This window comes from Ornithorhynchus anatinus, chromosome X1 (assembly GCF_004115215.2).
Source record: "Ornithorhynchus anatinus isolate Pmale09 chromosome X1, mOrnAna1.pri.v4, whole genome shotgun sequence".
In the NCBI taxonomy this organism is placed as follows: Eukaryota; Metazoa; Chordata; class Mammalia; order Monotremata; family Ornithorhynchidae; genus Ornithorhynchus; species Ornithorhynchus anatinus.
In genome coordinates, this window is record NC_041749.1 from 109,877,137 (window position 1) to 109,898,751 (window position 21,615).

General features: G+C 51.3%; 1 protein-coding gene across 3 annotated transcripts in view; it reads right to left on the reverse strand.

Moving 5' to 3' along the window:
* Nucleotides 1–13,357, reverse strand: part of VAV1 (vav guanine nucleotide exchange factor 1) — a 60,580-nt gene extending 47,223 nt beyond the window's left edge. For all 3 annotated transcript variants that reach the window (XM_029052135.2, XM_029052134.2, XM_029052132.2), the window contains exon 1: nt 13,139–13,357. In XM_029052135.2, the coding sequence (XP_028907968.1) occupies nt 13,139–13,342 (204 nt within the window). In that variant the 5' untranslated portion in view covers nt 13,343–13,357. The remainder of the gene's footprint in view (nt 1–13,138) is intronic.
* Between the last annotated feature and the right edge of the window lie 8,258 nt (nt 13,358–21,615).

Genomic DNA, 21,615 nt, shown 5'->3' on the forward strand with positions numbered 1-21,615 from the left:
AGCTTTACAAACCCACCAGCCATCTCCAGCACTTATGCACATGGTCTCTCTGAGCACTTTTGCCTCTCTGTTAGTCAGTTGTATATTCGATTACTTCCTTTGATTGCTCTAGTTGTAAATATTTTTATGTCTGACTCCCCCATTAGAGTCATAAGCCCTTGTGGACAGGGAACATATCTCTCTGTTTTGTACTTCCTAGGCACTTAGTAGAGTTCACTGTACCCCCGTTGGCACTCAGTAAATATTATTATCACTACTACTACAGCTGAGGCCAGGCTGGCTGCCAGTGCAAAAGGGTGCAAGTATAGAGTTCTGAGAGGTACCTGTCAATCAGGCAGACTCCTGGTCCGCCCCCATGGCATATAGAAGCATGCAGTCTCTCAGACAAAAATCCACAGGCTCAAGCCAAAGGCTTTCAGGGTTCCTGTTTCACCACTCCTCAGAAACCTCCAGTGGTTACCCATCCACCTCTGCATCAAACAGAAATGACTTGCCATCATCTTTAAGGCATTCCATCACCTCACCCCCTCCTATTTTACCTCGCTGCTTTCCTACTACACCCCAGCAAGTTCACTTCGCTTTTCCAACTCCAACCTACTCGCTTTACCTCGATCTCATCTATCTCACCACTGACCCCTCACCTACGACCTGCCTCCGGCCTGGAACTCCCTCACCCTTCATATCCATCTGACAGACCAACCCTCTCCCTACCTTCAAAGCCTTATTTTCATCGATGGTATTAATTGAGAGCTTACTATGTGCACAGCACTGTACCAAGCACTTGGGAGAATGCAATACAACAGAGTTGGTAGTCACATTCCCTGCAGTGAGCTTACGCTTTAGTTTAATAGCTCACAGTTATTAAAATCACATCTCCTCCAAGAAGCCTTCCCCAACTAAGCCCTCCTTTCCCCTACTTCCTCTCCCTTCTGCATTGCCCTTGAAATTGGATTTCTACCATTTATTCACCCCCACACTCAGCCTCACAGCACTTTTGTACATATCCGTAGTTTATTTTAATGCCTGTCTCCCCCTTTAGACTGTAAGGTCATTGTAGTTAGGGAACATGTCTACCAACTCTGTTATACTGCAATAATAATAATAATGATGATGGTATTTGTTAAGCATTTACTATGTGTCAAGCACTATTCTAAGTGCTGGGGTAGATACAGGGTAATCAGATTGTCCCATGTGGGGTTCACAGTCTTAATCCCCATTTTACAGATGAGATAACAGGCACAGAGCAGTGAAGTGACTTGACCAACGTCATACAGCAGAAAAGTGGTGGAGCCTGGATTAGAACCCACATCCTCTCCCAAGTGCTTAGTACAGTGCTCTGCACACAGTAAGTGCTCCATAAATATGATTGATTGATTGACTGACTCCTGCCCACAGCCACAATCACTCTCTCTTTATAGTCTCCCGAATGAGTATCAATTAATCAGCCAGTGTTATTTATTGAACACTTTTACTGTGAGCAGAGCACTGTACTAACTAGTTGGGAGAGTACAATAGAGTTAGTAGACACGATCTCTGCCCTCAAGGAGTTTACAATCTAGTGGTGAAGACAGACAGACCTGGAAATAAATTATAGAGAGGGGAAACAACAGAGTACAAGGATATGATCATAAGTGCTGTGGGGAGGGGGTGGGGTATCAATGTTCTTACGGGGTACAGACTCACATGCATAGATGAAGCAGTAGGGAGGGAAAATAAGGTGGGGAATTGAGATTAATCAGGGAATGCTTCCTGGAGGAAGATGGGGAGAGTGGTAGTTGGTCAGATATGGAAGGGAGGAAGTTCCAGGAAGGAGAGAGGATGTGAGCAAGAGGTTAGCAGAGAAAGAGACAAAAGCAAAACACAGTGAGTAGGTTGGTGCTGGAGGAGTGAAGTGTATGGGCTGGATGGTAGTGGGAGAAGAGAGAGTATGAGTAGAGGGGGAAGTGCTAATGAGTGCTTTAAAGCTGATGGATGAGAAAGGGATGGGCAACCAGTGAGGGATTTTGAGGATGGGGGAGACGTGTTTGTGTGAGAGTGGCTTGTCTGAGGTATATATGTGCTTGTGCATATGTAATCATATGTCTCTCTCCCCCCAGCCTCTCTCTCTTTTTCTCACTTAGATTTTGGCTCTGTCCCTTTCCCTCCATCTTCATTTCTATCTCTGGCTTTTTCCTTCTAGTTCTAACATTTTCTGGCTTCCTTTCCTGCTTTTTCAGTCCCACTCGCAGAAGCTTCCCTCCCTAGTCCCACTTTGAGTCCCAAAAATGTGATCACCGGACATAAATTTCCAATGAAAAATAAATCATGTTTGCATTTGTCAAAGAGGGGAAACTGTGTCCCTGTGATTTGCTGAACCCAAGCCTCCTGGCCGCCGGATCAGGCTTCTATTCTCGCTCCTTGAAGCCTAAGCGGAGCCAAACCGAGCCGAGCCGTGCCTGAAAATGAATGGGAGGAACAAACCGTCTCCTCTGAACTGAATAGCAGGCTGGACCAAGACTCTGGAAATCGAGGCGGGAGGGATTTGGGCTTGGGGAATGGGCGTTTTGCCAAGCCTCTTGCCTCCCCTAAGCCAGACTGCCCTGAGAGGGTCCCTGGGAAATCGGGTTTGAGGAAGATTAATCGGAAACACATCTGTCCCCAGTCACATGCTAAACCAGCTGTTCCTTCTTGTCGTAAACTACGCTGTGGTCTTTTCCTGACCAGTGTCTGAAAAAAAAAACCACACAAACACCCAGCAAGGGAAGTCACCGATGCCTTTGGTTTTAATTCCAGTCTTAAGCAAATTTATCCAGACACTGCTTTTTGCTTTGCAAATCCCTTCCGGGCGAGGCCAAGTCTGATCTCATTCCTTCCCCCTCGTCTTCCCCAGCATGGTCACGTTTAGGTGAGGCGTTGGACAGGGGAGACTTGGAGGATGCTTGCTGGGGGGGAGGGATGGCTATTGGCCTGCCTTGGAGTGGAGCCCCTAGAAGAGGAGAGGGGAGGGGAGGGAGGTGGCTTCACAGGACAACAATCACAGAAACATGGACACAGTGAGCAATCCAAGTGTTTGCTAACACTCCCCCACCCAGCTGGGATCAGACCCTGAAGCTGGTTGGCTAAAACCCACTGCATCCCCCCTGAGTCTTCTTCGCTAGCCCATCCAATGATAACTGAAATCCGCCTCGCCTCTCTGCTTTGGCTCAGACAGTCCCAAATACAGTTCGTTCTCTCCAGCTGACAGGGGCAGGAGGATCGTTTCCTGGACACCTTCCGATGCCAGATTTGAATTTTAGGATGGTGGCAAGCCCTTGCTTCGAACATTCAAACTTAGAACCAAGGTGTCCAGAGTTTGGGAGGTGGACGCGTCAGGCGAGTAGGAGAGGAAAGCAACCAGGATTTGATTGAAAGTTACCCAGGGATCCAGGCTGAAATAATCCAAATTCTTTTAAGCTTGTGTCGCGGGCCCTCCGCCCCAACTCCTTTCACCCCACCCTTGCTCAGATTCTCCCCCACCCCAACCCCACCCATCCTGTACATCTGTTTGATGAGCGAGTCCAGGGCTCTGTTCTGGGCCTGGCCTGGACTTCTGACTCGGGCTCATGCTGCTCTTGTCCAGCAGCCCTCTGATGAGCTGGTCCCACGGATGGGCCAGCCGAAGCGGGTGCTGATGGTCCAGACGAGAACATCGGGCCTAGTGAAGATGCATGGAACATCTGTTTGAGCAAGTTTCAGGGAGGGAAGCAGGGAACTGGACTATCTGACCTCTGGAAGCCCCTTCTAGGCTGAAGGTCAATGCTGGGGGGAAGTTGCTTCCTGATCTTTGGGCAGTCAGCTGATCCCCTGCAGCCTGTGGGTGGCTCACTCAGATCACATGAGCCCCGCATGGGTCGGTCGGTCCCGGCTGTCACCAGGCCGCCATTCTTAGCAACACTTCACCCTGCACAGGCTCCAACTCATTCATTCGCCTCAGCCACCAACGGCAGGAGGAGGTGGGGGGAAGGGGGCCTGGTTGAGTCATGAGTCAAGCAATTTCCTCTCATTGGCTCCCAAGGTGTGTCTTCATTTCCCTCCACCCCACCCCGGCCCTTTTTTCTCTGTCATCGCTGAGGGCTAAACAAGGGGTTGAGGGCTGACGCTGCAGCAGGAGGGGCTGAGATTAGAAGGCAAGGCAGACTCAGTGGCTGTGAACAGACACCTGGTAGGGTATCTGGTACCTGGTATGGGGAAGGATGCCAGGCTTTAACAACAGTACAGACATCCACAGACTAAACTCCCTGAGGTCATGGGTCATGTCTACTAAATGCACTGTATTCTCCCAAGCACCTAGAACAGTGCTGTTCACACAGTAGGCACACAATAAGTGCTGTTTATTGACTGCTCTGGGATGGTTGGGGTGCAGGGCCGCCAGCAGGCAGGGAAAGGGGTTAGACTGTAGGCTGTAAGCTCATTGTGAGCAGAGAGCGTGTCTACCAACTCTGTTGTAGTCTCCCAAGTGCTTAGTACAGTGCTCTACGCACAGAAAGTGCTCAATAAATACCACTGATAGACTGATGGCTCTAGGGACTCCAAGGAGGACAGCCAGAGTCCATGAGAGAGAGAAAAGAGAACATTACCTGTAGGCCTCTTCTCCTCCTCCCCTCAGCCCTACGAGGCTTCCCCCATCTCCTCCAGAGGGGTTGAAGTGTTTGGGATTGATGATGGAGATGGGGCTTGAGGAGAAGCCAAACTCAGGCTCTCCCTGGTGGCCCAATGGGCCAGCACATCTAAGCAGAAATTCAAACACTTTTAACAAGTGCCTGTCAGACCTATTTGTCTCCCCAGGGACAAGGAGACTTTCAGGATGACTCACCCCACCAGCCCAGAAGAGAAGAAAAGAGGAAGGAGCTTGACTCAAGCCTGCCCTTTGTGACTCTGTCCCTTCTCCCACCCAACCCCCGCCGCATTCTCTCTTCCTCCCCTAGACTCTTGAATTCCTTCACTCTCCAAGCTTTCTCTTCCTCTTGCTGCAAATGCTGCCGGATTTCCAAGCCGTGGGCCTTGACCCTTCAATCCTTTCTCTCTTGCCTGCACCCGCCCTCTTCCTCCCCCAGCCTCACTGGGGAACCAGCTCCAGCAAACTGAAACAGTTAATGTGGCAAACCAACCCAGTCGGGAGAGGTTTCCTACAGAGTCCTGGGTTTCAGTTTTGACTGTCACAGGCGTCAGCCCCGTTCCCAATACGGTGGGCCAGCTCTGGGAAGATAGCAGAGACAGAGAAGAGGGGGAAAGAGAGTTCCTATCTGATGGTCTCTGGGGTGATCTTAGGTACAAAAAAGGGAAGGCCAGGCTAGAGAAGAGACCATGGAGCCTATATGGGCCCTAATCTTTGGTCTTTCAACTTGACATAGCAGGGACTGGAGGAAAAGGGGCAGGGGCTGGGGGCTGAGAGTGGACAAAGCAGCAGGGCAGGAAAGCATTATTCGTCCTGGATGGCAAGAGGTCAGGGAAAGTACACTGTGTGTGTGTGCAAGAGATTCTCAGTATGAAATGCACACCCATAAAGACAATGGAGAAGCAGTGTGGCCTAGTGGAAAGAGCACAGGCCTAGGAGATCTAATCCAGATCTACCACTTGTCTGCTATGTGATCTTGGGTATGACACTTAACTTCTCTGTATCTCAGTTACCTCATGGGGATTGTGACCATAAGCCCTGTGTGGGACAGGGACTGTGTCCATCCTGATTATCTTATGTTTCCCCCAGCACTCGGTACAGTGCCTGGCACACAGTAAGTGCTTAACACCAAAGAATACCTCTCTCTCTCTCCCATCCCAAATATATTAGGGGAAAAGGATCTAGGAAACTGCTGTTCATTTGATTATTATGTGAACGCATTACAATTTTATGCAAATAACAATACAAATCAGCACCCATTTGGAGAGTCAGCAGCTCTGAGGAGGAGGGACAGAAACCCATGATTCTTGCTACTTTCCCTATTTTGCTGGGGGAATAAACTGAGGCATGGAAGGTTGATATAATTTGCCCAATAACTGTGGCATTCATTAAGCACTAGTTCTGTGCCAAGTACTGTACTAAGCACTGGAGTAGATTCAGTAGTATCAGGTAGGACATAGGCCCTGTGTCTCTTGGGGCTTACTGACAAAGTATGAGAAAGAATAGGTATTGAATTCCCATTTTACAGTTGAAGAAACTGAGACACGGAGAAGGTAAGTGATTTGCCCAAGGTCACGCAGCAGGCAAGTGGTGGATCTTTTCATCAAGAAGAGCAGGGCTCCTCTTGCACTTGGATTTGTACCCTGAATTCACCCCACCTCAGCCCTACAGCATTTATGTATGTATCCGTAATTTATTTTAATGTCTGTAACCTCACTGTGGGCTGGGAACATGTCTACCAATTCTATTATATTGCACTTTTCCAAGCACTTAGTTCAGTCTTCTGACCGCAGTAAGTGCTTAGTAAATACGATTGATTGGCTAGATGGGTCACAGCTGCTGCTCTTGGACAGCCTGCAGAGAAACTGACATAGACCAAAGGGCTTTGGGGCCAGGGACTCCCATTGCCTCCTGAAGAGGGAGATAGGGATTCAGGCTGGTGGCCTGGGTATTGCTCTAGCCAGGAACAGGGAACAGAATGGGGGGATGGACATGGGGCAGGATGGAGAATGTGGGGCATTTGGGGGAAAAAAAATCATGACCTTGGGGCATGAATAAAGGAGACATGAAGTTATAAAAATGGAAAGGGAGAGGAATTCTTCAAAATGACACCAGAATCAGGATTGAGGATTTTCTCTTTATTGAATCCTAGGTCAGAAAGGGACCTTGAAGGGTCATATACTCCACTGTTCTGTCTCTGGGCAGAACCAGATTCTAACTACCCTAGAAAAAGAGCTGTCTACTTTTGTCTTAAAAGGCATCTCTCCCTCCCCACCCACCCCACACACACGCAGAGAAAGAGACCCTTCCAGAATGGTCTACAGACCCAGGTTGGGGCTCTGTTTGAGGGCAGTGAGGAGAACCCAGCAAGACTCTGTTTACCCAGCCCTTGGTGTAGAAAAGGGGCAGACTCAGCCTCTCCTCACACGGGAAACAGGAAGTGTGTCTTGTGGTCCTGGGGGGAGGAGGGTTGCATATAAACACAGCCAGCAATTGGTAGTTCTCACTTAACCCTTTGACTGCTGGCCTCTAGCCTCCTGAACTGGCCCAAGCCTCACCTTGGACCACCTTCCATGGAGATCAACGAGTCCCTGGAGGCCTAACCACCAGAGATGGTGCCCTCTACCTGGTACTGGCTCAACTTCATTCATTTATTCCTTCATTCAATCATATTTATTGAGCGCTTACTCTGTGCACTCAACTAAGCCCTTGGGAGAGTACAACAATAAACACGTTCCCTGCCCACAATGAGCTTACATTCGGGGCAGGGGGGTGGGGAGAGGTAGGGGTTGTGGGGGGAGAGACAGTCTAGAGAGAGGATAACTGTATCAAGACACCACTCTAGACTCAAGAAATGGAGTCAGGCCTTCGGGTCCCCACACCTAGGACAGAATTGTATTTCTTCTCCTCCTCTTCCTTCTCCTCCCATCTCCAGCCTCCCTGCTCGCCTGCCTATCAAGAGTCTTTATCCCCAGTCCTCACACCTCCCGCTTCTGGTCTGTGGTAACCACCACACCCTTGTCCTGTCCTTGGCACAGACCTGGAGGAGGTCTACTCCAGGGTCGAGACACACTTCCTCCACTGAAGCTGGAGGAGGATGATGAGGCGAGGTGCCCCATCCCCTCCCTGAGCAGGGGTACCATCCAAAGTGAGGGATGGGCTCTAAACACGGCTGCTCCTTCTGCGAGTGAAGAGCACGGGGAAGATGACATCAGTGGGGAATTCCACATCTCTCCACCCTCCAGAGTTCCAGGCAGTGCTTCCTCTGGTCGCTGACTGGGAGGGGAAAGTTGTTCTCCATCTGCCAGAGGCCACCTGGGATCATCCGGGCTCCGGCTCGGATACGTCCATTTCCTCCATCAGCCTCTATAATCCCACTGAAACAACCTCCACTGCCCCCTCGGCTCCAGGGCCTGGCCAGACGCTTCCAACCTGGACTCCCAGAAGCCCAGGCCTGGCCGGGACCCTGCAGAGATCACCCCAGTTAACCCTCTGCCTCCTGAGCCCAGCGGCGAAGGCCAGGGAAGGACTCCAGATCCCATCTCAGAGATGATGTCACAATTTCCCTCAGTAGCCCACCTCCCACCTCTAATAGGTCCGACCCCTGCAAATCCTTCCTGCTATTGGTAATGTCCAACAAGATTTGGGGCCCACCACCACCACAGCAACCTGAGCCTTGTCTAACATTCTGCACCATGCCCCAGAGCTCCCTCCAGGTTGGGCCTTTGCTAGAGTTGTCACCGGTCCCCTGGGCCCATCAGCTCTTACCACCTCCTCTTCCCCCTCAGGAGCCCCTCTGCCTACGCCCATCACCAGGAAACCATGTGATGTCAGGGAAACTGTCTTTTGAAAACCCCTGCATCTCAAACCTCCTCAGCTGCAGCTTAGCCATTGGAGGGGCTTCTAATCAATGGGCAATTGAAGACCCACGGAGTGCAGAGCCCTGGGCTGGGAGCTGGAAGGCTATCCAAGAAAAGTAAGAGCTGGACCCTACCCTCAAGGAGCTTTCAGCTTAATGGGGGAGACAGGAAGGACTCAGACACACAAACATGCAAATGAGCACAAGTGGCAGAAGCCTTAAAATGACATACGAAAGACATCTGAGGGCATAATTGTGGACACGTTCACACTCATAATTTAGAGATAAACCAAAGTGCCACAGGGATTCCAGAGGGACAAGTGACCAGATAGAGGCAGGCTTCATCCAAGAAGAGTTTGGCCCCCATGTGACCCCACCTGATTCTTGGCGGCACCCGGGGACTACCAGGAGAGGAAGAACTTGGCCCACGATCAATCGTATTTATTGAATGCTTATTATGTGCAGAGCACTGAAGAAGGCACTTGGGAGAATACAATGCAACAAAATTAGCAGATACGTTCCCTGCCCATAACGAGCTTACATGGCTACTACTTCAAGGCGCCATGTGCTACCCCCTCATGGCCCAACTCGAGTCCTGACCCTGGGACTCTCCTTCTGCCACTGATGCCCAGACTCTCACCCCGCCGGAGCAGGAGACCAGACGCCAACATCTCCTGGAGGAGACCAGGGCTGACCGGCACTGCTGCTACTCCAGGAAGGTGCTCCTTCTCAGTGATCAACACTGTTACTGCATCCAAAGTTCTCGGTAGCTTCCCCCTGCCCGAGGGAGGAGGTGGACGAGGTGGATGAGGAAATCAAGAGAGACAGCACCCAGCTAAAGCAGAATTTAGGAACTAGCTGTCTTCCCCTACACACACACACCCCCCACACACATCCCCACTCTGCCCGGTGAGCAGCCAGATGGTTTTCGGGCACAGCCACCTTGCTGCCTCGCTTCACTTCTCCTAGGGTCACAGATGCACAGGAGATGAAGGAGGCTTGGGGGCATTTTAAATCCCCTGGGAAAACCCCTGCCACCTCCCCCAGCTCTGCCCTCCCTCCTTCCCTCTCTCTCTCAAGGCGCTCACTTCCTCTTTTCCACTCCAACAATCCCCAAGGACCCTCTCTGCTTGCTTAGGGGGTCCCAGAGCCCTGTGAGGTACCAGATGCTGCCACTGACTCAGCTCTCTGAAACCAGAGTTGCACTGCAGTCCGGCCAGCCCAGCCTGAAGGGGAGAGGAGATTTTTCGTAAAGGCAGTGGGCCCGGCTGGGCTGTGGAATGGCTCCCTATCAAGGAAGAACCTGGCTTCTCTCTGCCCAATCTGGCTGTCGGTGGCAGGCCTCAGAACCCAGGGGAACCACCCAGGGGAACCAGTTTTCTGGTCAGTTGATTCTGACCAGGTAACCGCAGGATCAGACACAGGATTTGACTATCTAACGAGTCGTTTGGTTTAGGCGTGCCCACCTGGTAGGGGGATGGGCAGTAAACCCTCAGCTCCCAGTTAGGTCTCTATTCGAGTTGTTGTCTGAGGGTGAGAACCGGATCACCCTGGGGCCCCAAGAGACCTTGGCTGTGAGATGGGGAAGGATAGAATTAGAATAACTGGGTCCCAGTTTCTCTGGGAGTTTGGGCAACTCCCTTTCCTAGTCCTTTTTTTTTTTTTTGGTATTTGTTAGGCACTTACATGTGCCAGGCACCGTCCTAAACACTGGAATAGAAGCAACATGGCGTAGTGGATAGAGCAAGGACTTTGGAGTCAAAAGGTCATGGGTTCTTATCCTGGCTCTGCCACTTGTCTGCCGTGTGACCTTGGGCTAATCACTTTACTTCTCTGTGCCTCAGTTACCTCAACTATAAAATGTGTACTGAAACTGTGCGCCCTTCATGGGACAGGGACTGTGTCCAACCCGATTTGCTTGTATCTACCCCAGCTCTTAGTACAATGATTGGCATATAGTAAACGCTTAACAAATACCATCATTATTATTATTATCCAAGCTAATCAGGTTGGACACAGTCCAGGTCCCACATGGGGTTCATAGTCTTAATCCCCATTTTTACAGATGAGGTAACTGAGGCACAGAGAAGTAAAGTGACTTATCCAAGGTCACACAGCAGACGTGACGGAGTCGGTATTAGAACCCAGGTCCTCCTGACTTCCAGACCTGCGCTTTACCAGGCTGCTTAGCTCAAGGCTTGAAGAACAAAGTCTGTTCTCTAACCACTAGGCCAAGCTGCTTCTCTACTCCTCGGGAAAAGGGGTGAGAGCCAGCTATTGCCCAGGGACTTCAAACTGTTAGCACATGTCCACACCCACCCCCTTTCCCGCCACAGAATTACTGTTGAGAGGCTTCTAAATGAGACTCTGAACTGGGGACCCTTTGTTGGATCTTGGTCAATTTCCATGTATTTCCCCTCTCAGCCAGTGTAAACACTTAATAATCATTTTGATGATCATGATGGGGAGAAAAAGATATTCAGACACTCTCCAAAGATCCTAGCCACCTCTGCCTTCTTATTGGTTTTGTCTTCCGCTGGGTAAAGTCCTAACTCTCTCCAACCCCAACCCTGACCCTAGGCTTCATCTTGACTTCTGACAAGCAACCCCTCTCACCTAATAGGCCAAAAACCTGTGTATGAATTTGGGCTATTTAAAACAATTTCTCTTCTCAAAACCTTCCCATCCAGGTGCCTCAACGGGGGCGGAATTCAAATCGAAAATGCCCCATTTCCCCAGGCAGCCCCATAATAGCCTGTCAGCCTGCAGCACGGTGCTCCAGAGTTATAATTGGATGCCACCCATGATCAAAAAACATGTCTCCTGGGGATGTGAACGGTAGCAACTTCCTACTGGCCTCTCCATCTGGGGTCCAATTGCAGCGCTCAGGTCTGCCAGCCCAACTGAGGGCAGGAATCCCTGTCTGGAGCTGGAGAGACTGAGACCTGCTACAATCATGGGTTGGGAATTGAACCTGTGGGTTCTGGTCCCTCCCTTCCCTGGGCCTCCAAACTTGCCTGTGGACATCTTCAGAGTTGGGGTTGGAGAGCAGTAGATATCTGGAAACTAGCGGGATGAATCCAGGCCTGCGGCCCGTGGGGACCAAGTCCCCCTCAGTCCTTGGATCCTTGCTTCAGAAAAGAGCAGTGGGGTTGGGGAGGTATGAGGGAGGGTCCGCCCTCAGGTGTCCCCCTCCCCACCAGAACTGGAGATCCTGCTCTTCTGGGCACAAGAACGCAGGCTAGAAAATAGTCTATAGCACGGCCCATGCCTGGGCAAGGTCCCCAACCTTTTCAGCGGAAGTCCACAAAATGGCTTCCAGGGCTCATCTCCCCAGGAGCCCCCAAGTGTCCCCCCTCCTCCCACATGCCAAGGTTTGTCTGGCCGTGGCTTAAGGACGGGCCCAAGAAGGGCAAGCCTGCTAGGCAGGAGCAAACACTGCTGAGAAAGAGCTGGTGAAGGTGCAGTGAAAACCAAGAAATTGCTTCCAGCCCAAGGCTCCACTCAGGAGAGGAGTTGATTCTTCACTTCAGACTGAAGGAGAAAGACTGGGGCCTTTATTCATCCCTTTGGTCCCAACCCCACAACCTGGGGAGACATAGATGGTTCACACTTTGGAATAGATCCACTTCTACCATTGAACGCTGCCAGCTGATGCCCCCTCCCCACTTGTCACCAAAGACCCCTGAAAGCCCCAACACCCCCACAAAACTAATCAGCCCATGCCCCAAACCTTTCCCCAATTTGGGGCAGGCCCAGCGAGGGCACTAGGCAGAGGACAGTACAGTCAGGCCTGAAAAGGAAAGCGAGGAGGAAGGGAGCATGGGTCATAGAGAGAATCCCCCAAAGGGCAAAGACAAACCCCAAAGTTTGCCAAACTCTGCTTTCCCCTAGAAAGCATCCCTCTACCACACAGCCCCATTAGACCAGGTCTAGCTAGACCTGTGTGTTGGGGGCAGGGGTGTGTGTGTGTGTGTGTGTGTGTGTGTGTGTGTGTTTGAAATGGGGGTGGGGAAGAAGCCCCCAAGCCTGACAGGAAACCTGTAACAGTACACAACGAGAAAGAACCAGAAAGGGGAAGGGAAAGGGGCCCGGCAGGGGGCAGAGGGAGGGGTGGGAAGGAAGAGCTGAGAGTGGGGGTGGGGAGGAAAGGAAGGGGCCCGGGGTGGGGGAGGGAAGGGAGAGACACAGAGGAAGAGGCTGGTGGGGGGGAGCAACTTTCACTCTGGCCACCAAAGGGCTCCCAACTGGTCTTATGGTTTCTCCAATAGGGGGAGGAGAGCAGCCCTGCCTGGCCAGTTCTGCCCGCCAAAATGCCACGCTGTGGCATTTCAGGCTATAATGGCTTCTTGTGACCATGGCGCCATAGTAACTAATCACCCCCAGGGCCTGCCTTTACCGGCTCTGCCCCTACTCTCCCAGCTCACTCAATGGACACCCAATACCCAACTCTCCCAGGGATTCTCTGCCTTCCCGGTCCCCACCGCCAAGGTCCCCACTATCTACCCCTTCTTTAGGCATCTAGGTTGGGAAGAGATGGCCCCAATCCAGACCCTGCTACCGAGCAAACCCAAGTCACCCTTCTCCTCCTGAGGTTCCCTTTACCCCTAATAGCAGCAGGCTTCCCTCGTCTCCCACCGGCTCACCTGGGACATCTGGGGTCGCAGGTTGATTTCACGCAGGTTGACCGCATGGGGCATGAGATTGTTGAGCAGCTGGCACAGCAGGACGCCATCACGGAGAGCCTGGGCCAGTTCACACACCTGAGCACTGTCCCAGGTCACCCGGTGGTTGGGGGGCAGCACACGGCACTGGATGAGCCAATGGGCACACTGGCGCCACATCTCCATGGCGACTTCCCCTGCCCCCCTGCCCCCGACCCCCCTTAGTCTGAGGGCTCCCCACTGCTTCTCTGCTTCTCACTGTCTCCTGAACTTCCTCTTCTCTGCCTGTTCTGTCACACCACAGAATGCAAACTCACGTGGGGCCTCTGGGGAGGGGCCAGGGTGGAGCTGTCTGAGGGAGGTGGACGGGGGCCACAGGGAACAGCTGGGTGGCTAAAGACAAGCACTGCCTCCCACCCTGGACCCCCCAGCTTGCCCTGGGGTGGGGGGCCTAGGAGGCAGGGAGTGGCTGCTTTGAGAGGCTGAGAGGAGTCCCAAACTTGGGAACTCCTGGGGAAAGAGGCCTTGAGAGCTGGAAAGAGGTGCTGGGCAGGAAGCTTCCAGGAGGTGAAGCCTCATAAAATACCCTCAATTGAAGAGTCATGGGCTCCACTTTAATGCTCTCCATCCTGTTCCTAGCACAAATTGCCTCTCCCTCCCAACCGCACCCACTGAACTGGCAGCCGCTCCTCAATCCCACAGGATTGCTGCTGGGCACCTTGAGCAGCTTCCAAAACACTCAGTGAATATGACTGATTGATTGATTGGAGTGACCTCTTTTCTCACTAGAAAGTAGAGATTCCCAGGTGAGAAGGGAATCGTTCTACATGAGATATGTAGTTCAGATCTGCCTAGAAGCCCAGGGATAGACGTGATCATGGAAACACAGTTGATGTTTTGGGGTCCTAGCTTGAGGGATTCTGTGATTTTGCCTCTGCGATAGTCCCAGGAGTGATATATCTTTCATCTTCAGATGGAAACTTCCTTCTTCACATCCAGCAGACCACGGCTCTCCCCATCTTCAAAGCCCTTCTGAAATCACATCTCCTCCAGGAGGCTTTCCCTGACTAATCTCCACATTCTATTTCTCCCTCTACTGCCACTTCAAAGCTTCCACGTCACCTATGCACTCGAGTCCTCACCCCACTAACCCTTTTAGGTACTCACTCCTCACCCCGCCCCCACCCCCAGCACTTATATACAGATCTTTAAACTTCCCCCTACCTGTAACTTATTTTTGTACCCGTATCTCCCGCTATATTGTAAGCTTCTTAAGGATAGGGATCATATCTACTAATCCTATTGTCCTCTCCCAACCGTTCTCTGCACAAAGTTCTCAATAAATAACTATTGATTGATTGACTGACCGTCCTAAACTGGGTTCGGTAGGCGTTTCTGTCCTTCCGCTTTGGCCCACTAGAGGGCGCAGTTCCTTTGTTTTCTGTTCAGCCCTGCTCTTTCCCAACTGAAACACGGCCTGGGCCCCCATTTCCCTCTTCCCCCTTTCACAGTTTACTTCCCTTTCATCTGAAGCACCCCAAAACCCAACCACATTTCCCAGCCTGCTTTGCAATTGTGCAGGGGCAGTTTTATGCAATGCGTGTGCCCTGGGCACCCCAAGTTTTCTAGTCTTGAGAAGAGGAAGGGGGAGGGGATGGATACCTAGCAAAGGAACGATTCCCTCCTCCCCACACCTAACCCGATTTCTTCCATTTCTCCGAAGATCCTTACTTTATCCTGTTGCTCTGATTTTGGTTTCTCTCTCCCAAGGATCTGAAGCTTCCCAGAAACAACATCTTTCAATGACCCTTCTGACTTTGACAACCCTCTGGATGCCACCTGATCAGTTTCCACTCTCCCATACAGGAATGACCAACCAAAGCCCGGTGACTGCACTAACAAGAGCTCACATTCAAAGCCCTCCTCAAATCCCTCCTCCTCCAACAAGGAGAAGTAGTGTGGCCCAATGGAAAGAGCCCAGGACCTGGAAGTCAGAGGACCTAGATTCTAATCCCGGCTCTGCCACTTTCCTGCTGTGTGACCTTGGGCAAGTCACTTAACTTCTCTGTGCCTTAGTTATCACAACTGTAAAATGCAGTTTAAGACTGTGAGCCCCATATGAGACATGGACTGTGAGCAACCTGATGATTTCACATCTACTCCAGTACTTAGCACACTGCCTGGCAACCTAGTAAACACTTAAAAAATACCTTTTAAAAAAAAAGCTTTACCCAATTAATCTCTGAGCCCCCGAGCCATATCGTCTCTTCACCCAACTCTAGCCGCTTATAAACTTATTTTACTAATAATACTAATTGTGGTATTTATTAAGTGCTTACTATGTGCCAGGCTCTGTACTAAGCACTGGGGTAGATACAAGGTAATTGGGTTAGACACAGTCCCTGTCCCACATTGGGTTCACGGTCTTCATCCCCATTATACGGAGACACAGAACTAAGACACAGAACTAAGATACAGAAAAATGAAGTGACTTGTTCAAGGTCACACAGCAGTCAAGTGGCAGAGCCACTGTAAAACCCAGGACCTTCTGACTCCTAGGCCCGTGATCTATCCACTAGGTCATGCTGTTACCCATCCTCAGTGCTCTCGTGCTTATGTTTATTCAACTGTACATTTAATGATTTAACTTGACTACTGTATTTTCCTATTTGTTTCCCCCATTACAGTGGAAGTTCCTTGGGGGCCAGGAACAGGTCACTTCTTTATTCTTTACTTTCCAAGCAACTAGTACAGTGCACTGCACCGTACCAAGTGAGCACTCAATAAACACTAAATCAACAACTAAGGCCCCCTCACTCAGCCCTGATCTGGGAAGGCCAGGTAGAACCAGGACCACTCAGCTCTGAAATGAGAGATAAGAAACTGGTCACTGGACTGTTTGAGCCTAGACGCTCTTTCCCTTTCAGGGATTATTAATAATAATGTTGGCATTTGTTAAGTGCTTACTACGTGCACAGCACTGTTCTAAGCGCTGGGGTAGACACAGGGGAATGAGGTTGTCCCACATGAGGCTCACAGTCTTCATCCCCATTTTACAGATGAGGGAACTGAGGCCCAGAGAAGTGAAGTGACTTGCCCACAGTCACACAGCTGACAAGGGGCAGAGTCGGAATTCGAACCCATGACCTCTGACTTCCAAGCCCGGGCTCTTTCCACTGAGCCATGCTGCTTCTCTAATTAGGGATTAGGGAGGGGGGAGCTGGAGGGCAACAAGGGCCAGCAGAGAGAGAACCGGGGCATGAGCAGGGTCATTTCTGGGCTAACGCCGGGCAATTCCTCTAAGCGGCTCACTGGCTGAGTTGAACATCGTGAAAGAGGATAACAATAGTGCTTATTATGTGCCAAACACTGTTCTATGTGCTAGGATAGATACAAGGTAATCAGGTTGTCCCACATGGGGTTCACAATCTTAATCCCCATTTTACAGATGAGGTGAGTGAGGCACAAAGAAGTGAAATGGCTTGCCCAAGGTCACACAGCAGACAAGTGGCAGAGCTGGGATTAAAATTTACGTCCTCTGACTCCCAAGCCCGTGCTCTTTCCACTAAGCCACGTTGCTTCTCAACACCACCCCCTCCTCCCCACCAATGCCTTCACGATTCCCTATCCAAAGTCAGAGGAAAAGGTTCCCATTTAAACCCTTCTGATCAGCAGAAGGCACTTTGGGGACCCGGGAGTGTGAATGGGGACAAGTCCCCTTTGTTCTGCAGCCCTAGGCCAAGCTCCTCCCCAACCATGGATTATGGAGAAATCCTGGCGGGCCAAAACTGCTGACTCAAGGGATGGAGCTGCCTGGCCTTGCTCATTTTGTTTAGCGGCCTCCTGCCTGACTAACTGGCCCAGCGCCTGTGTTTCAGACCCAACAGGCCAGGATGGCTCCTCCTGACTTATGCTAAAGGAATGTCTTGCTAACTGTCCCTAGTTCACTCCAAATTTTGTCTTTTCCACCAGCTATTTTCCACACCCTGGGGGAGATGCTCTCTGTTCCCACCGGCCCCCGCCTCCTCCAATTCAATTCACTCTCTCTTTGCTTTTTATAGTGAAGTTGGGGCTTGCCTACAGCCCCCAGAGACAGTTCTCTGGAGCGGGGACCTCCCCAGCTGTGTCTGGGCCTGGGTTATCTTCCTGCTCTGCTCAAGGACCCTTGGCCCTTAGGGAGACTAGTCCCCCCACCCCCTTGATCTTGGTTGGAAGACCCCCTACCCCAGCCCTGAAGACCCACTAAATTCGTCTCACCCCACGGTCCCCAGGGAAGCCTCCCAGGACAGATGGACTCCTAGACTTCCGTCTAGACAGAGCTCAACCAATAATTCACTCAGTCTCAGTCAGCCCCAAATGCGCCAGCACCTCGGGGACAAAGACAGGGGTGGGAGAGAGACAGAATGGTCTGGAATGTGCATTCCAAGCGCTTAGTACAGTGCTCTGCACATAGTAAGCTCTCAATAAATACTACTGAATGAATGAATGGTCCAGAACAGCCCGGGTTGGTCAGGAACAGGGTACGAACTGGGCACGGGGAAAACAATAAACCCTGAGTTGCCGGGCAAAGAAGCTGTAGTGCCCCTCCCTGACATAGTTATCTGCATCTAGGAGGAGGGGATGTGACCCTGACACAGAACCGGCCTGGGCTGCGGAGTGCCAGACAGCCAGTTGGCCACAGGCAGTGCTGTCGCCTCCCCAAGACAGCTGGCATGGCTCCGGTGCGGGAAGAGGGGTGCGGAGGGCATGGGGACTTCTCCAGGGTGGGAATGGGAGAAAGCTGTCCAGCGTTCCTGCTGCCTCCACTCTGGCCTCTGGCCTGGCCCATGGACCTGTGGCCTTCCCATCATCCTCATCAGGCTGCAGCATGAAACAGGGTCTCACCACCGCCACAGTTCCGCACCCCGTTTCCACTTTCCCCCCACTCCACCCTACGTGATGCCTGGGCCTATTAATAATAATGGTGGCATTTGCTTAGCCCTTACTATGTGCCAAGCACTGGACTAAGCACTGGGATAGAGTCAAGATAATCAGGTCAACATAGTCGCTGTCCCACATGGAGCTCACATTCTAAGTGGGAGGGAGAGAAGTTATTGACTCCCCATTTTACAGATAAGGAAACTGAGGCACAGAGAAGTTAAATGACTTGTCCAAGGTCCCAAGGTAGGCACATGGCAGTGTCCTCTGACTCTCTGCTGACACCTTTAAATGCCTTGGCCCTACCCACCATGGGATGAGCATTATGGATGAAGCAACTAGCTTTGCCCACTCAATTTTGGGGGCAGAACAGGTAGCTGCAGCTAACCCTCACTGCCCTTTGAAATTCGACAGAGGTTAGAACGAGAACCACTGTGTTACTTTTGCTCCCCCACAGCAGGTTGCATCTCTGCAGCTCATGCCAAGAAGCCCACGAGGTTCCCCTCCTAGCCCACTGGGCTCCCGAGTCTGGCAAGAGGCCCTTCTCATCCTAGCTCTGGCCAGACAACCTGGCACGTGGTCTAGGGGATGAGGCAAGAGCCCAGCTTCCCCCCTCTGTCTCACCCAGATGGTCAGACAGTCTGACAGAGACTCTGGGATCTAGCCCCAATTAATTCCTTTTCCCCCTGCTCAAAATGAAAATTGGACACCCTTGGTCATCCCAACCTGATCCAGAAAACTCCCCATCGAGGAGCCACCAGAGCAGGGGTTGACGACTTTTTTGCGCAGAAGAGCCAAACAAAATCTTTGAACAGTTGGTGCACACACACAGAACCAATCATACAGTTTAAACACACATTAGTGTAGTTTACTTCCTTGCGAATCTAAAGGTTTTAAATGCCCATACCACACCCTCACGGCTCCTGCTTAGGTTTGACTGGACCAGAGTAACAACTCATTCCTGCCAGCCCAGGGCTACTTGGCTAAATGGGGCCCCCACATGACCAATAATGTAATTATGTCACACTGCACATGACTCAATGTGATGATATGGCTTCATAGCAACAGCAGCTGCTGCCAGTCTGGGAGGGAAAAGCAGGGTAGGGGATTGGCGCGGGGGGAGGGAAAAGGACAGGAGTGGAGATGAGAGGAAAGGAAGGGTGGGTTGATGGGCCAGTCTTCCCAGAGATTAGATCCTTCTTCTCCCTCCCTCCAACCTCCCAGGTATGGGCAACAGCAGCAGCACAGTCTTGTCCTCATCACCTGGACGCTCTCAGCCCCCCACGGACCACAGAAAGGACTCCTGAGAGAGCTGGATCCTGCTCTCCCTAACTCAGTCAGAAACAAGTTTCAACTGTGTTGCTCCGGCATCTGGGAGGGGAGGGATTTTCAAGGCCAGGTGATAAGATGTCCAAGTGCTGGTACTGCCTCTCTCGGTCACCCTCCTCATCTCCTAGCTCCAAAGAGCTACTGAGCCTGTGAGAGCCTCCAGAGTGGGCGGGGATTGCTCTCCTTCGTGAAGGGGCAGGATCTCTCTCCCTGGGCAGAACGGGGTGAGAAATTCTCTGGCCCAAATGGCGTGGATCCAGCCCTAGCCAGCACCATTCGCTGGGCCCCGGAACCTCGGGGGAGAGCTGGAGGAGGGGTCCAAGTCGGTGGCCTTCTGAGCATTTGCCCCCCGTGGGCTGCCTTTTGCTGAGTCTCCGGTCCTTGGCAGCAACAGGCAGGACAGAGCCCCCGGAGCCCCGCGCCGCCTGCCATAGCTTGTAGGTAGGTTGCATTGTAGTGATGCTGTGTGTTGGGGGGTGGTCAGTGGGCTGCCTCCCTTTAGCCCAAGGCGCTGGGTGTGGATATGAAATGCTTCACCCCACTTCCTTGGCTTGAGAACCACATTTTGGTTCCAAGAAAAGACAAATTAAGTCTCCTGGGCCATATATTAGAGACCCCTGCTCTAGAAGAAAGAGAATTGGGTTGGTGGGTATTGGAAGGAAAATGCAGAAAAACATTGGAAGCTTTTTGGGGAAAAGAGCAGGGCTTTGGGTGCAACTTGGAGACACTGCTTGTTTTAGGACTGCAGCCCTGACAGTGCCCCATTCTGTGGGGATTTTCTAGGTTTTCCTTGAGTGGGATCCTGCAAGAGATTATTTGGTCTACCTCCCATCTCAGGTTTGGGGAGAAGAAGGTCCTTGGATGGTATCTGAGCCAGATACAAGCTGCTCAGTAGCCAGAACTCTTCCTCACCTCCCCAGCTCCCTACCCTGTTGGTCCTGCACCCAGTAGCTGAAAGGGAAACTTCTGCCAGGAGGATTCAAATCCCAACTGGGACCTTTGGGTAAGCCAGGGCCTGGTCTCAACTGAGCCAGCTGGGGGAAGTCCATGCCAGAGCTAAGCACTTGGAGTGGATCTGCCCCATGAGAGACCCATTATGTATCCTGGAGGTTCTGAAGATAAGATGATGCTACCTGGGCGGCAGGGGCAGGTTAGGGACTGTAGGAGAAAGGTGACATAGAAATCAGAAGGGTCAGAGCCATGCCAAAGAATGCTACCAGCTATGGGCGGGGGGAATGGGGAGAGGAGCAGCCTTAGGGGTTGGGGGGAAGTTTCTAAAAGAAATGAGTACAGGTGTCAGGGGAGAGGAAAAATACAGTCCTGCCTCTTGAGCTGGCCTTAAACATTCATCCATCCTGACACAAGGGAAAAACGGCAGCCCTCAGTGTTCCTCATGACACTGTGCTGACTTGCACTTTGTTCAGTGGAAAAGGCACAGCTCTGGGAATCAGGCAATCTGGATTCTAGTCCCAGCTCTGCCTGCTGGCGCTAAGCCATCTGTGGTGAAGGTTTCTGACTGAAGAACCACCCGCTTGTGCAGGTCCCCCTCACCCAAGCACCCACAACTGCTTGGTTCCAAGACCCTGCTAACGGATCACTTCTTCCCCACTGCCATCTTTGATGAGGTCAATAGCTGGGCCATCTTAGAAATAGGCGACATAGTGGCCATCTTAGAAAGAGGCCATACAGTGGCCATTCATTCATTCATTCATTCAATTGTATTTATTGAGCAGTTACTGTGTGCAGAACACTATACTAAGCTCTTGGGAGAATACACTACAACACTAAACAGACACATTCACAACAAGCTTACAGTCTAGAGAGGGGAGAGAGACATTAATATAAAAAAAATTACATATATGTACATAAGTGCTGTGGGGCTGGGAGCAGAGAAGAGGATATGTGCCCTCAACAAGTCTTTGAAGGGAGGGAGAGTAATTATTGGATTTGAGGAGGGAGGTCATTCATTCATTCATTCAATTGTATTTATTAAGTGCTTACTATGTGCAGAACACTGTACTAAGTGCTTGGAAAGTACAATACAGCAATAAAGAGAGACAATCCCTGCCCACAGCAGGCTTACAGTCTAGAGGTGGGGGGAAACTGACATCAAAACAAGTAAACAGGCATTGATATAAATAAATAGAATATAGATATATACATATATACGTAAATGCTGTGGGGCAAGAGGGAAAGAGCAAAAGGAGAGAGTC